The following is a 17414-nucleotide window of genomic DNA, read 5'->3' on the forward strand; positions in this document are numbered from 1 at the left end:
AAAAACTATGTCAACAGTCGTTTTCAAATTTGTTAGGAAGTCAGATAGTGAATATATTTCTTCAATTGTGTGGTTAAAATTATGCTTTTCAGCTTTATTTTTAAATAAATGCAGAATCTGCAGAAATGAGCGTGTTAAATTGTTATGCAAGTTAGTTATAAGAGTATATAACTAGTGAAAATTAAAAACTAGGCACCATTTTAAACATTCTATTGATTGAAAATAATAATATTTACTACAACTGTATTCAAACTTCACCAAAAACAAAAGTTTTCTTTACATTTGTATACAAAATAAAACTGTTAATGTCTTTGAAACATTTGAAATCTAAAGTGATTCTCAAATGTCCAATATAACTTCCTTTTCTTTCAGTGAAGGTCAGAGGTCACTGGTAAACAGATTTAGTTTCTGATGACTTCTCTGCTGACACTGTGAGCTGTACCTTGTATGGCTTTCCAAAGATGTTATTTTGAGCTGTATTTCTTGCCATTACAGTAAATGATCTTCTTTATTATTGACCACAAGTTCTCAGTGGGGTTGAGATCTGGTGAGCAGGCAGGCAAGTTCATGAGGCGATCCTCTTTAAAGCCCTGAGATGCCATCCTGTCCTTGGAATTACGTGAGGCATGTGACGGTGCATTGTGCTCATGCATAAACACAGCGTCTTTTTCACTTTAGCTGAATATCTTCAGTGGAGAAGTTATCAGCATCAAAGGCCCATCAAGGGCGCAAACCTTCACTGACCCGTAACCTCTGTTATCTGACAACATTATCCTTATTGCTAACTTGTTAGCTTTTTAATTCATTTTAAGTTAACTTAGCAGCTTTGATGCTGTGTTTTTCTTCTTAACAGCTGAGAGGCCTTTTAGTTTTGTAGTAGTTTGTAGAGATGCACAGGTTAGAAAAATCAAGAAAGGATGCAAATTTTGATTGTAAAAAACACAATTTAGCTGACAGCCAATTCCCCCACTGATGTTTTATTTTTAATTAATTTTTGTTGTTGCGTCTTTCTTGTTTCTTTCTTGTAATTAATTTTCCCATCTGGACCAGGGACCCAAATAAATCTTCATTATGAAAAACATCAGTAATTTGTCATTCAAATAAAGTCATTCAGGCCTTCATTACACTGTCTCTAAGTGAGAAGAAATTCAATTATACGAATTTACAAAACTTTTTAGCCTTCGATCACATGAAAAAGACGAGTAACAAAATAAACAGCTTCAAAAGACTTTTAGTTGGCTTTACAGATCACAAACTCTTACACAGCCCAAATGAACTGTATTCTGCAAAACTTCATGCCATGTTCCATTTGAATTAAATGCACACAATGATAGAAAAGCAGTAGATTTTAAGTATCAGGTGTTTTTTTTCTACAGAAGAAGGCAAAAAAACCCACAATAGGCATAAAATAAAGCTTACTAGTTTGCTAAAATTAGAGCGATTGGACACGACCGATAAACTATTCTTCTCTAACCTTCTTTCCAACCCAAACTTGGATGAGGCAGATGGCTGTCTAGCATGAGTCTGGTTCTGCCCAAGGTTTCTGCCTGTTAAAAGGAATTTTTTCCTTGCCGCTGTAACTAGCTAAATGCTGGGAGGTGCAATGCTCATGGTGGATTAAAATGAAATAAGATCAAGTCCTGTCAGTAAGTGGGGACTGGTCCTCAAAGTTGTTGGAAGCAGGAAATATGGACAAGACAAAAATGCACATCTTGTGGGGTGTTTCTGGTCTACAGTAGTCACTCCCTACCAAAAGTGGACCATGGAAGGAGAACCAGTGAACCAGTGACAGGGCCATGGGTGGCAAGGTTCATGGATGTGTGTGAGGAATAAACGCTGGACCGTTTCTGATCGACGATCTGACGAGCTACTGAAGCTGACATTGCTAGAAAAAGTTAACACTGTTTTTGAAAAACAGGTGTCAGATCACACAGGGTATTGTATCCTGATGTGTAAGGGTCTGCTGCAGACTGGTTAGGGTGCCCATGACCCCTGACTACTACAGAAAGTACCCACAATTATAGATATCAAGCATCAGAACCTTGACCGTAAAGAAACAAAGAGGGTGGCCTGTAGAGTCAGGATAAGTTCAAGGTGTTGACTAAGCCTCCAAATTACACAGATCTCAATCACGTCAAGCGTCTGTGAGATGTGCTGGAAAACTGATCCATTGAGGCCCCACCTCACAAGTTAAAGGCCCTAAGGGATCTGCTGCTGATATATTGGGGCCTAAATCAACAGCTTACCTTCAGAGGTCTAGTGTGGTCCACATCTTGTTAGGCCAGGTCATGTCTGGGCTGTTTTAGCCCTAAGATACAGCCAATCCGTTGGTGCACCCCTGTCAGATTTCCATTATGCCTGATGTGAAAGACAAAACAAGAATCATCCAAACCAAAACTGAAATAATTTGATCTGATGGGTTTTACATATTCAAATACATGAACTCTGACAGTCCCATGGTCCTGCATTAAATAATATTGAGGATAGCAATAATAAACATTTGAAATTTGAGTGCAAATAGAGCAAAAATTTGTAAAGCGATAAGTTGATTGATAGACAAACCAACCCATGGACATATATTTCCACAGATATGCATGTTTAGCATCTCCTGAGGATGTGAGGCAGATGTCATTACAGTTTTCACACTTGAACACCTTCAGCTGCTGCGGAAAATCATAAATAAGTCGCCACTGTGGGGGCAGAACTGACATCCTCATATCTTATAATCTTGTAAACATCAACCCAATTTTATCTGCAAACCTACACTGTTTATAATTCCACCGCACACATCCACACTGGCTGTATTTAAGAGAGATGAGAAGGATTAGAGATGCCAACAACATGGCCCCCGCAGGAGACGGCTCCAGGTGGGGTTGTCGGAGCATGGTGCTCCTTCCTCACTGTACCTCCTCCAGGAGACATAACATGGCTGGGTGAACTCCCCTGTGCACGGCCCTTATTCTGTCTGTGTCACATCCCATTTGTAACGCTGCTACAATAAGGTGACTCACACAACACTGGAATGCTTTTGTTTGTGTTTCTTCTTAGATTTGTTTTTTTCTGGGATGTTGCTCCTGGAGGTGTTTCTCTGTGTGAAATTCTACTTTTCACAATCCAACGGGGAGACACAATTTGTGTGTGTGTGTGAGGCAGAGCGAGTGGGTTTACACGAGTGCAGTGCATGTCAGAGGGATTAACGTTCAGTAAGTGCAATCCCTGAGATCTACAGTAATATTGCCTGTTTTTATTCACTATCACACTTTCCATTAGGCTTCCATAAAGCATTATTACTGTGCATGTCATTCTCCATCCCTGCTGCCATTACTCATGTTTGTAATTCCCCCCTATTCCTGTCTTGTGCCTTCTTTTCATTCTCTTGTCACTTTCCCCTTCACCCCCCACCATTCCAACATTTTCAGACCTCTCCTAATTAAAACAGAGTCATTCCAAGCAGATGGCATGAGCTGGCCTAGGTAATTATTGCCAAGTGAACCATGGCCCCTGTAGACCTTCACTGAGATGAGAGGCAGGCTCAGTTTGGAGTAAGAATCTCGGACTTGGAGAGAGAATTGCACAAAGTGGGCAGGAGTGCGTCCAGAGTGGTGGTGAGGGGTGGCATGGGCCCTCCCTGAAATTAAATTTTCCACCACAGGTGCCACCCCAAAATCCCAAAGTGGATGTTAGCCAACAACTTATGTTTCCTCCAGAGATTGGAATCACTACACAGTGGCTGGAACGCTGAAGTCCGCCCAGTGGAAGTGGGCTGCAGAGGGTTCATGGCAGTATCTACTACAAAACTGCTAAAGAACCTGGGAATCAGAGGTCAAAGATTCCTGCTGAGTGTCGTGTTGAATATGCAGGGTCACACTGTGGGGCTTGATCATACCCGTTGTAGGGCCTTCCTCAGGCGAGGGTGTATAGTTGTAAATGGCCGAAACACCCAATCACCCTGAGGTATACTACTGATGATGTGTCCCAAGCCAGTTCCAGGGTTCCCACGCGTCCTGGAAAACCTGGAAAACCTGGAAAACAGTTGACCAGTTTTCCAGTACTGGAAAACACCTGGAAAATGGGAGAAAAAGTAAAATGTCCTGGAAAAGCACATATAGTCCTGGAAAATTATTCCAACATGGCTGCGTTCGACCTGACCCTATTAACAAAACACATCCCCATTCATTGAAAGTGCACGCTGTGCTGGAAAAGACAGCGACACTGCGCAACTTTTTTCACATCTTTTCTCCTTCACTTCATAATCATGCATTCACAGAAAACGGGGGTATATTGTTTATGTTTTATGGTACATTAACCTTGTAGAGTGCTCTTTTGATTCAAAGAGTCTTATATTTAAGTTATAGTGTGACCAGTGGAGTCGGGCAGAGAGCTTGGGGGTCTGTGCCTCACAACTTTCTCTGCAGGCTGAGAGCTCAATTACCGTACTCTAGCTCAGTTGTTCTCAAAGTGGGGTCCTGGGACCCCTGGGGGTCCGTGAACCATAGCGTGGGGGTCCGTGAAATAATTTGAATACATTTCTAATAAATTATAAAATTGTGCTGTGTCATTACAAAACAGCATACACCATTGTTATGATACCATTTGGTGGCTCGCAGGGATATGTAAGTCTTGCTACTGTTACTTTTCTGAAAGCGTTTAAGATCAATTACTTGAAAAGTATAAATGCTGTCATGTTGAGTGCACAAGGAATGAAATGACCCTCTGTTTTAAAGTATACAAGTGGTATTTCCTTGATTCAAATTGAAGTGTTATCTGTTTATCACTATGGTAAAGGTCTGAAGTATTTACATTGATACGTTTTACAATACAAATAGTTCCAAGGGCAACTAAGAGTGCAAATGGTAGTAAGCATGTGCTTTAGTGATGGGAACTTCGGCTCTTTTCAGAGAGCCTTTTAACTCAGCTCCCAAAGAAGAGCCGGCTCTTTCGACTCCCGAACAGCTCTTAATTTAGGATCTTTTGTTGCCGTATATTTTACCTTAACTTTGACAAAACTAATGGTTTGTGTTGAAAACCCTTTTACGTACAGTGTTTTTATGAGAAAACAAAATTGCTCAATTTTGTGCATTTCTGTTACAAAACCATTCTCACCCTGATCCTAGGGTTAGGGTTGTGATTAGGGTTAGGGATAGGATTAGGGTTATGATTAGGGTTAGGGTTAGGATTAGGGTTAGGGTTGTGATTAGGGTTAGGGTTGTGATTAGGGTTAGCGTTGTGATTAGGGTTAGGGATAGGGTTCAGATTAGGGTTAGGGTTCAGTTTAGGGTTAGGGTTAAGATTAGGGTTAGGGTTCAGATTAGGGTTAGGGTTAGGGTTAGGATTAGGGTTAGGGTTAAGATTAGGGTTAGGGTTAAGATTAGGGTTAGGGTTTGGATTAGGGTTAGGGTTAGGGTTCAGATTAGGGTTAGGATTAGGGTTAGGGTTAGGGTTCAGATTAGGGTTAGGATAAGGGTTAGGGTTAGGGTTCATATTAGGGTTAGGATTAGGGTTAGGGTTCAAATTAGGGTTAGGGTTAAGATTAGGGTTAGGGTTAGGGTTCAGATTAGGGTTAGGGTTAGGGTTAGGGTTAATATTAGGGTTAGGGTTAGGGTTCAGATTAGGGTTAGGGTTAGGGTTAGGATTAGGGTTAGGGTTCAGATTAGGGTTAGGGTTAGGGTTAGGGTTAAGATTAGGGTTAGGGTTAGGGTTCAGATTAGGGTTAGGGTTAGGGTTAGGGTTAGGATTAGGGTTAGGGTTCAGATTAGGGTTAGGGTTAGGGTTAGGGTTGGGATTAGGGTTAGGGTTAGGGTTAGGATTAGGGTTAGGGTTCAGATTAGAGTTAGGGTTAGGGTTGTGATTAGGGTTAGGGTTCACATTAGGGTTAGGCTAAGGATTAGGGTTAGGGTTCAGATTAGGGTTAGGGTTAGGGTCAGGGTTCAGATTAGGGTTAGGGTTAGGGTTCAGATTAGGGTTAGGGTTAGGGTTAGGATTAGGGTTAGGGTTAGGATTAGGGTTAGGGTTCAGATTAGGGTTAGGGTTCAGATTAGGGTTTGGGTTAGGGTTAGGGTTCAGATTAGGGTTAGGGTTAGAACCGGAACTAAACTTAAATAAACAGAACCAGAACCAAACTCATGCAAACAGAACCAGAACCAAACTCAAGCAAACACAACCAGAACCGAACCAGACCCGAGCCAGAACTTACCAGAACTGAAGCGAACCGAAGCGAATCGAACCGTGCCAGAATCAAACCAGAACCGAACGAGACTCAGCCAGAACCAAACCAGAACGTTCCAGAACTAAACCAGAACCGAACCAGAACCGAACGGAACCAGAACTGTGCCAGAACCGCACAAGAACCGAACCAGAACCGAACCAGAATCGAACCAGAACCGAACCAGAATCGAACCAGAACTGAACCAGAACTTAACCAGAACTGAACCCGAACCAGAACCGAACTGAACCAGAACCGCACCGAACCGAACCGTGCCAGAACCGAACCAGAACCGAACCGAACAAGAACCGAACCGAACCAGAACCGTGCCAGAACCGTAAAAGAACCGAACCAGAACCGAACCAGAACTGAACCAGAACCGAACCAGAACCAAAACCAGAACCAGAACCGAACTCAAGCAAACAGAACCAGAACCAAACTCAAGCAAACAGAACCAGAACCAAACTCAGGCAAACACAACCAGAACCGAACCAGACCCGAGCCAGAACGTACCAGAATTGAACCAGAACCGAAGCGAACCGAACCAGAACCGTGCCAGAACCAAACCAGAACGTTCCAGAACTAAACCAGAACCGAACCAGAATCGAACCGAACGGAACCAGAACTGTGCCAGAACCGCACAACAACCGAACCAGAACCGAACCAGAATCGAACCAGAACTGAACCAGAACTTAACCAGAACTGAACCCGAACCAGAACTGAACCAAACCAGAACCGCACCGAACCGAACCAGAACCGTGCCAGAACCGAACCAGAACCAAACCAGAACCGAACCAGAACTAAACAAGAACCGAACCGAATTGAACCAAAACCGTGCCAGAACCAAACAAAAACCGAAACAAGAACCGAGCCAGAACCGAACCAGAACCAGGGTTAGGGATAGGGTTAGGGTTGTGATTAGGGATAGGGATCAGATTAGGGTTAGGGTTAGGGTTCAGATTAGGGTTAGGGTTAAGATTAGGGTTAGGGTTCAGATTAGGGTTAGGGTTAGGGTTAGGGTTAGGATTAGGGTAAGGGTTAGGATTAGGGTTAGGGTTAAGATTAGGGTTAGGGTTCAGATTAGGGTTAGGGTTAGGGTTAGGGTTCAGATTAGGGTTAGGGTTAGGGTTAGGGTTAGGGTTGGGATTAGGGTTAGGGTTAGGGTTAGGGTTAGGATTAGGGTTAGGGTTCATATTAGGGTTAGGGTTAGGATTAGGGTTAGGGTTCAGATTAGGGTTAGGGTTAGGGTTAGGATTAGGGTTAGGGTTAAGATTAGAGTTGGGGTTAGGGTTCAGATTAGGGTTAGGGTTAGGGTTAGGATTAGGGTTAGGGTTCAGATTAGGGTTAGGGTTAGGGTAAGGGTTGTGATTAGGGTTAGGGTTAGGGTTAGGATTAGGCTTAGGGTTAAGATTAGAGTTAGGGTTAGGGTTAGGGTTGTGATTAGGGTAAGGGTTAGGGTTCAGATTAGGGTTAGGGTTAGGGTTCAGATTAGGGTTAGGGTTAGGGTTAGGATTAGGGTCAGGGTTAAGATTAGGGTTAGGGTTAGGGTTGTGATTAGGGTTAGGGTTCAGATTAGGGTTAGGGTTAGGGTAAGGATTAGGGTTAGGGTAAGGATTAGGGTTAGGGTTCAGATTAGGGTTAGGGTTAGGGATAGGATTAGGATTAGGGTTAGGGTTCAGATTAGGGTTAGGGTTAGGGTTCAGATTAGGGTTAGGGTTCAGATTAGGGTTAGGGTTAGGATTAGGGTTAGGGTTCAGGTTAGGGTTAGGGTTGTGATTAGGGTTAGGGTTAGGATTAGGGTTAGGGTTAAGATTAGGGTTAGGCTTAGGGTTAGGGTTGTGATTAGGGTTAGGGTTAGGGCTCAGATTAGGGTTAGGGTTAAGATTAGGGTTAGGGTTAGGATTAGGGTTAGGGTTAGGATTAGGGTTAGGATTAGGGTTAGGGTTCGGGTTACGGTTCGGATTAGGATTAGGGTTAGAACCAGAACTAAGCTTAAGCAAACAGAACCAGAACCAAACTCATGCAAACAGAACCAGAACCAAACTCAAGCAAACACAACCAGAACCGAACCAGACCCGAGCCAGAACGTACCAGAACTGAACCAGAACCGAAGCGAACCGAAGCGAACCGAACCGTGCCAGAATCAAACCAGAACCGAACCAGACTCAGCCAGAACCAAACCAGAACGTTCCAGAACTAATCCAGAACCGAACGGAACCAGAACTGTGCCAGAACCGCACAAGAACAGAACCAGAACCGAACCAGAATCGAACCAGAACCAAACCAGAATCGAACCAGAACTGAACCAGAACTTAACCAGAACTTAACCAGAACTGAACCCGAACAGAACCAAACTGAACCAGAACCGCACCGAACCGAACCGTGCCAGAACCGTGCCAGAACCGAACCAGAACCAAACCGAACAAGAACCGAACTGAACCACAACCGTGCCAGAACCGTAAAAGAACCGAACCAGAACCGAACCAGAACTGAACCAGAACCGAACCAGAACCAGAACCAAACTCAAGCAAACAGAACCAGAACCAAACTCTAGCAAGCAGAACCAGAACCAAACTCAAGGCAAACACAACCAGAACCGAACCAGACCCGAGCCAGAACGTACCAGAACTGAACCAGAACCGAAGCGAACCGAACCAGAACCGCGCCAGAACCAAACCAGAACCGAACCAAACTCAGCCAGAACCAAGCCAGAACCAAACCAGAACGTTCCAGAACTAAACCAGAACCGAACCAGAACCGAACCGAACCGAACCAGAATCGAACCAGAACTGAACCAGAACTTAACCAGAACTGAACCCCGAACCACAACTGAACCGAACCAGAACCGAACCGAACCAGAACCGTGCCAGAACCGAACCAGAACCGAACCAGAACTAAACCAGAACCGAACCAAACAAGAACCGAACCGAATTGAACCAGAACCGTGCCAGAACCGTACAAGAACCGAACCAGAACTGAACCAGAACCGAACCAGAACCAGAACCAGAACCGAACTCAAGCAAACAGAACCAGAACCAAACTCAAGCAAACATTATTAATGTCCTGAGGTTGGCATTGAGAAAAATCTGATGCCTCAGCTTGGATGGGCTGATCTGATTTCTCCTCTCAGTGAGTATTTGCCCGGTCTTCAAGAAGACTCTCTCTGAAGGAACAGATGAAGCCAGGATACACAGCCTCCCCTCCATCTCCTGTATCCTATATCCTCACATGTGATTTGGCTGCATGGCTGCCAAGCTGACCAATCAACACAAAGTTCTGCTGTGAGCAGAGCTGGGGCTGAGCACTGTGAGAGCTAAGCAGCGACAGGAAAAAACTGGGAGCCGGCTCTCTCTCGATGCGAGCCGGGTCTTCTGATTCACTATAAAGCATCGGCTCTCAGAGCCGCAGCTTTTGAACATGACACATCACTAATGTGCTTAATCTGTGTTACAATTATGAGGGGGTCCTTGGACAATTTTATCACCTGTAAGGGGTCCCTGGCTCCAAAAAGTTTGAGAACCCCTGCTCTAGCTAGTAGGAGTGCAAACTCCCGATAGTGAAAACAAACGGAACAAAAAGAGCGACACAGCTGCACAGAAACTCCTAGACTCCTAGACTACATGTCTTTCAATGTAGACTTCCACTGAGAGGAACATATTAGACTATTTAGGAACTAAATTAGGAACTAAATTTAGACTGTCATACCAGCTTGATCATCAATGAAAATGTCCTGGAAATGTCCTGGAAAATGATCTCTGGAAAAGAGTGGGAACCCTGCAGTTCAACCATACTCTCTTGATAGGTCCCAGCACTTAGAAGATGGTTTACAACTCATCCTGTGTTTTTAAATAATAGTAATCCATTTACCTTGAAGGGGCATTGTGTTGCGTTAAATTCATTTCCAATTGGGCTGTGTTGTGAAGGGCTACTGGTAGTTTTCCCAGTATTTGAATGTAGAGCATTTTCTTTTGTTGGTACTTTAAATTATGGAACAATACTTAACACATCTTTTAAATAAGTGAGTCATCTCCAGAATAAGTCAGGTGAATAAGTCAGTGCCCCAACTGGGCGACCCAGTCAAAAAATTGTGGACACTCCCTTTAAAGCTGCTGTTGGTAGTCACAGATTAAATATCTGTTCAGAGAGATGGACTTTGAATGTCAACACTATCCCTCCCAACCAGATTTCCTCTTAGCCCCCCAACACAGATCGGGGTGTGCAGTCATGACAGTGCCAGACTCATAACCAATCGGAGGACGTAGTAGGGGCAGCCCCTTAACCAATCCTTAACCAAGGACAGAGGATTGGAGATTAGCTGTGATTGGTCCGTCATAACAGGAACGAGGGGAATAAGAACATTGCTTGATACAAAGGCATTGGAAAACGCAGAGATTTCGCAATAGTCTCAAATTACTCCGCGTACCGATAAGTACAGATGAGCATTATGATCTTTTTTCCATACCCAGCAGAAAAAAAGTAATGTTTTTTACACCATTCATTCACCTACTAACAGCAGCTTTAATGTGGGCACATGTGACCTTCAGAGGTGACACGCTTGATTGTACGTCTCTGTCGTACAGTCAAATGAAGTCTTGAAACAGACGCACTGGGTCATCTCGGGTACTTCCTCTCTTCCCAACCTCTCTTTTTCTTCCCATCTCCTGGGAGTCAATTAATTAATTAATTGGATGATAATTTTAATGCTTGGTATTTTCCAGGATGTGTAGGATGTTTTGAATCTAATTATTCTGCTGCCTTTAAACCTGATACTCCACCCCAGGGTCCCTGCTTGTAAGCCTCTCACCCTCAAATGAGACACCACCACACCTTCCTCCAGCATTCATAAAGAGGTTTGTGCATGTGTTATGCTAACATGTGCTTGTGTACGTTGCAAGAGTCTCGACAGTTTGTATGTTTTTTTTTTCCATAAAGCACACCACTAATGAGTTATACACTTGGGGGAGGTGTTGGTTAAAAGGATGTCAGAGTCTCTGTGTGCCCCATAATCATCTGTCTTCACCTCCAAACAAAAGCCCACATTCCTGCTCTCTAATGAGGACACAAGTGGCACTTAAGCTGCACCAGGGAAGCCTACGCACTTTATGAAATCAAAATAACAATCAAAAACGTGTTTATTTTTTCATGGTGGAAGAACTAAAAGGCTTGGGAGAGCCGTGAAGAAACAAAGGGAGTGGATAAAGTGTTTGTCTCTGTTGTTTATCGGGTCAGCTCATTATGATGTGCAGAAAAAGCGAGAAAGAATTATAATAGATGTATTTGAAGTGAAAACAAGGGCTGATGATTGTGGTTGCAGGCTGAAAACGCATTTATTTCCTATCACAGCAACACTATAACACATTTCATAATTCTCTTATGATAGTGACAGAAGGCCAGTATGAGCTGATATGGCTTTGACTTTGGCTCTCTGACACAGGGGATAATTGAGAATGAGGCAATTAAACAAGATTTAGAATAAGAGACAAGCAGTCTCTAATCAGAGTGCTTCTCTGTAGCAGACTGACTTGAACTATAGGCGCTGTGCTTCAGTGTTATAAGGTACAGTCACATGATACATGAACGCTTAAGTGACCCAAACTGTAAATGTGATGATTAGATTTCAGACAGATTTTATGTGTGTTGAGAGACAGCCAAGGAAAACCAAGGAGGACCGAGCAGTGGGACAGATTCTATTTACGAGTTTACAGCTCGATCAACTCTGTGTATGTCTCTAGGCAGTCCTTACTGTCTGAACTGTCTAGCAAAAGATATGCTAAGTAAAAGACAACCATAAGCCAAAGCTTGACCCAGTGTTCAGGGCCTGAGGGGCACTTGGTTTCAAACAAGGATGAAATCTGCTGCAAAAAGAAGGAAATAAAAGCCAATGTTGGCTCCAACAGTTTACAATACAAAGATTGTATTGTTAGCTGCACTTGCATACAAATATTTGTTAGCAGACACAAATCAATGATTGCCTTTCATACACTGGAGGACTTTGAAACTGACTAAAAAAATAACAATGTCTGACACCCTATCGCATCTAAAGACAATGTGTCTGCAATTCACAGACCTGTTAGTCACAGAATAAAGATTTTGCAAAGACTGGGGATACCTGCAGTGTCGCTAACTGCAAGACTACAACCAGGCCCGTATGCACGTCCAGACATTAGTAATGAAAACAGGCCGTTTGTACTAATGGTGAAAAAAAAAATGGATTAGCGGTATGCATGAGCCAGGTTAACGCCCCAACAAAGCATTACATTTAATGGCATTAGACCCTACCATTACAGGTGCTAACGGCAAGATTACAGCACCATCGTGCTTATGCGTTACCGTTTAAGACCAAATATGCAAAGACAACAGATCATTTGGGATGGAACGGATCCTTTGGAAAGTATGATCTTTGACGGTTGACTTGCTGATAATAGCTGTTTGTTCATTCTATATTCTTGTAATAAAATGTCCATTTCTTCCTCTGAAAATTGTTTTTACTTGATCTTCTCTCAGTCACACTCGCAATTCGAATATGTTGGATAGGGGTTTTCCAGGAGGTTCCCTGGACGTATGACGTTTTGCACCAGCCTCGCTTTCATGGCGCAATTAGTTAATTGGCCAATTATTTTCAGTCGTGCATGCGGCTAACACTACATCCAAATGGGCCGTCCCATAACAGTACGTTAAGACTAATGGTCTCGTTTGTGTAATGGCTGGACGTGCATACGGGCCCAGATTCATATCCTCATTTATGATAGAGGTTAGCTAGCTGGCTATATAGCATTGGAGATTCGAGGGCAGCAGCAAGTTCTATCTAAGATACGGAGGTTAGGTTTTTGCCTAATTAGGGGAGTGGCAGAGTTGACTGAAAAGGGCACACACTGTAACTGATAGCGAGAAGGTCAAAGGACTGCCTCAACTCCACCTCTTTGCATCTTGGCTGGTTAACTGAAAGTTAGGTTGACTCACTATTTTCAATGTGACGCCATCATTTTGTTCATAACTCCACTTCAGATACCAGTGGGTGACGTCACTGAGACTGCATCCATGTTTTAGGCTACCAAAGACAGAACTTGTAATGGGAGATGGAGGTAGAACAGACAACACAGTGGAGTTGAATCATCAGAAAATTAAGCTTCAATCAACAAAGGCATTGAAGAATAGATTGTAAACATAAAACAGACTACCAGACCTCATCAAAATGGTATTTCTTGGCGCTTTTTTGGAAGAGAAAGCCACGGAAAAAGAAAATAAGAAAAGTATGCTTAATGTTCGAATCAGCTAATATATGATAAAATCTGTGTTTGGCATTAATTATTTAACAACCCTTCATCGATCCAATCTAATTTCCTATAATGAGTTTTTGCTGAAGTAAGGAAAGCTTGATTACACATAAAGATGGTCATGAGTTAATGCAGCATCATCAAAAATCTGTGAGACGATCCATACTGCTAAAAAATAAAACACAAGTCAACATTCAGAAGCATCAACCAGGTGGGAGTAGGAGAAGTTCAGATTGGCAGTGAGTGCTGTCTGAAAGCCCTGGCTCCTTGCTCAGTCTCAGTCAGGTTTAGAGCTTACTCAATATGGGAAATAAAGTGTTTGAAGCTCCTTTGAACGACCACACTGGAAGGAGGGTGAAAAGCAGGCCAGTGGAGGGAGGTGAGAAACACTGTAATCATTCAAATAAAGGGGCTGATGGCACCCATTTGCAGGAAGTCACTTTTAATCCGATGATCACCTGTCTTGTGACAGAAAATGTTATTTTAACAAAATGAAAAAAACAGCACCAGAGTGATAAGTGCAACCATTTGATCCTTTCCACCTTCAGAGAGCAGATCAGCGTTAACATGAGGAGGGTTTGAATGTCACACTGTCAGATTTGTTTTTGTTTCCGAGATTGTCAGGTCAATGTTTTGGCTGAGTTGGCTGCGCAGAGGCCGAGTAGTTGTTTCATTGTGGTTCCACTCTGAGTGTCAGCCTTTTTTGCATGTCTTTTCACTCTCTTCCTTTCACTTTCCTATCTTTCTTCACCTCTCTTGTTAAAAAATGTTGCAGAAAATCTAAAATGGAAAGTTATGATGAGGGGATTTTGAAACTGTGTGACCACAGACACGCAGCTCTGATTAATCATACCTGCAGGCTATTAAAGATATTTGAGAAAATACTTAGCCTATTTAAATGAGGGTTGCATAAATCCCCATTTAAACGTTCTTCATTCTCCACATAATTTAGTGTTTACTCAAAACTGACCTTAATTTGCTCACCTTGTTTTCCCCTCAGCTGTCTCTGTCTCACCCATACCTTCCCCTCTGCTCTCCAACTGCACACATCAGAGTAGCCTGCGTCACCTTTTGCTCTGCCCTGCAGTGTCAGCTCAGGATGCTTTATTCATCACATCTAGTGTTTGATTTAATTCAACAGCAGCAGATGATGTAGTGTATAAAAATGATCAAAAAGTGCAGTACAGAATGAGAGCAGCTCCTACTATATGCACTAATAAGCTTGTAAAACAGTGTTAAAACAAGGTCTTTCTTTGTGTCTCCCTTCAAACATAGAAACGATGGGGTGATGGTGATCTTGGACTTGCACCAACACAGAAAAGTGATACATTTTTTTCTCAAATGTGCCAAAGTAAAGTCTGTGTGGAGAGCACATGTTCTGTTTTTACCTTTGATAAAGCATATACTTAAGCTGTAAAGTGGTGCGATGGTTATTACTGGAGTTTCAAAACAAGAAGGTTCATGGTTCAATATCCCCAGTTGGGAACAGGAACCTTTCTGTGTGAAGTTTACATGTCCTCCCTGTGCAATCTCTGGTTCCCTCTGGGTGTTCTGCACCCACAGTCTAAAGACACTCATTTTTTTTATTTTTTATTTAACCTTTATTTTACCAGGAATAGCCCCATTGGGATACAAAGTACCTTTTACAAAGGAGTCCTGGCCAAGACAGCAGCATAAAATTTTTCACAAATAGAACAGGAAAAAGAGATGCCACTCAGTTTGACCCTTTAGTGAGAAACTCCAGGAAGACACAGCACGTAGTATCCAAGCCACCAGAAAGCCTGTTTGTTTGTTTGTTTTTTGCACTATTTGCAGACACAACACAGACGTGCTCTTCCTCCTCCTTCGGAGTCTTTAAAATTGTCTCAATTACGTGGCAGAACTGGCCCCCTCTGCAGAAACTGTAGCCTAGCTTGCGTGCTGTTTCTCCCTGCAGTTTCTCATCACAGGGGCCAAACTGTCCGGATTCTGTTGTTGCTAGTGCAATTACTTGTTACATAAAAATCATACAACCCCCCCTTCAAAAAAAACCCAGAAATATCCCTTTAAGCTGACATCGTAGGTAGCAACAGAAGTGTAAAAGGGGTGTAACAGGGGTTCTGTAAACGTCCGGCAGGTGGAACAACACTGTGTGTCTGATTGCAAATATTGTGCTGTTTCTCCACACATCGTGTTAAATTCAAAGGTGAAGAGGAGCTCTCTTGCAGTGCAGAGTTTCAACATATGGCGTAGGTTATGTTGGTGTTTTGATAATAAGGTGAAGAACGCTCAGGAGTTGTAGAAAGTGGGTGCATAGTTAGATTATCACGAGCGACTGTGGATTAATCACCGCCTGCTCTCTTTTCTTACAGCCCCTCAGCTCAGCTTAAGCTCCCCGCACATCTCTAAACGCTCAATCTAATTCAAAGCATCAGAGCCAAGATGGAGCCGGCTTAGGAGCAGTTGTGGCGGTGTAACAACAGGAGCTGAGGGGCCTTTTAGCTGCTGATTTATTAGACTGGACTGCAGCACTGGAGTAACAGGAGAAAGAAATTGAATGGCTCTGACCTCTGTCTGCTCCTGGCTTTCAGGTCTAGCTTACAGGCAGTGTGTGTTTAGTGAGGTGAGATTTAGTGAGGTTTTGTGAGGTGTATGTTTCTCTTTGAACACAGCATGATGTGAGAAGCAGCCATGATAAGCTCTGGGCTGTTTTGTGAAAGTTTGCATCACTCCAAGTTTGTCTTTTTTTTGCTTAAACACGCCTTTTCCCTGACATGTTTCTGATTTCCGATTCTCTGCACGTTTGACGTGTTTATCAGCCCGTGGCCCTGCCGGCTCGTAGCTTTCTGTGGTAAACAGGTTTGGGAGGTAACAGGTTTAACCTCCCCGTACCAGCAGTGTTCTGCAATCAGCATCCTTTCCTCTGCTCTGTGATGGAAAACCTGCAGGAGAGATTAGACTTTCAGAGAACAGAAGAAGGAAGGAGGGGAGACAAGTGCATGGGGGAGGGGGAGGAAAACACAATGAAAAACGAGTCAAGAAAAGTGGAGATATTCAGTGGAGGAGATATCAGCAGAGAGAGGCTGCAGAGGAACAAAATGAGAGATGATGAGGATGATCTCCTCTGATGAGACGGATGATTGTTGGGATTCAGTCAATGTGACCAGTGTGACGATGGAGATTAGACCTCTCTGTAGACTGACTGTGCTTTTACTCTGTCACATTAGCCTCACACTTCCTGTTCTAACCCTTTTCTCTCTCTCTGTGTCCTCTTTCTCTTTGAGCAGCCAGGAAGACGTGTGCTCCTGCAGAGTTTGCCTGCTTGAACGGCCAGTGTGTTCCAGGACGCTGGCGATGTGATGGGGAACCAGAGTGTCCTGATGGCTCTGATGAGGCAGAAGAGACCTGCAGTAAGTAAAATAATAAAACTGCTCACATCAAGGACACGGAGTACACTTCAGTTATGACTTTGGTGTGGCAATGGTATCGTAAGGGATCTTACTTTCCGAGTTATGTTCGTCAAAGCAAGAAAATAACTTTTGGGGCTTTTTTTTGCCAGAAATTGCAGGGTGAGTTTGGGTGTTGTGTCCTAAGTTGAGCCTTCGGTTGGGGAAAAGTGAAACACAGCCTCTAATTGATCAATAGATCAAACACAAGCCACCAGGAAGTGGCTAAGTGGACAGCTTAAAGTTTTCAACAGGTAAACATGTCAGGGATAATACATGGTGAATGGGTAGTTATTTAAATAAGAAGCCAGATGGGATTTTTGTTGTATTGAATGTGATGTCCATGTAGGTCGATGTGAAGGGGAACCATGATTTCTGTGTAAGTTGTAATACAGTAGTCTCAGTCCAATGTAAGTAATAGCACAAGAATGTTATTTTGAAATGATATTAAGAAGAGGTTTACTTGGAATTCAATTATCAAGTTACAGAAAACAAAACTGAAACTGAACAAAA

The 17414-nt window shown here is 43.0% G+C and overlaps 1 protein-coding gene across 2 annotated transcripts in view; it reads left to right on the top strand.

Annotated features, from left to right (window-relative positions):
- Positions 1–17414, top strand: part of LOC117827146 (low-density lipoprotein receptor-related protein 8-like) — a 140997-nt gene that overhangs the window by 38290 nt on the left and 85293 nt on the right. For both annotated transcript variants that reach the window (XM_034703640.1, XM_034703639.1), the window contains one exon: positions 16743–16865. In XM_034703640.1, coding sequence (XP_034559531.1) covers positions 16743–16865 — 123 coding nt within the window. The remainder of the gene's footprint in view (positions 1–16742; positions 16866–17414) is intronic.

Source organism: Notolabrus celidotus, chromosome 15, assembly GCF_009762535.1.
Source record: "Notolabrus celidotus isolate fNotCel1 chromosome 15, fNotCel1.pri, whole genome shotgun sequence".
In the NCBI taxonomy this organism is placed as follows: domain Eukaryota; kingdom Metazoa; phylum Chordata; class Actinopteri; order Labriformes; family Labridae; genus Notolabrus; species Notolabrus celidotus.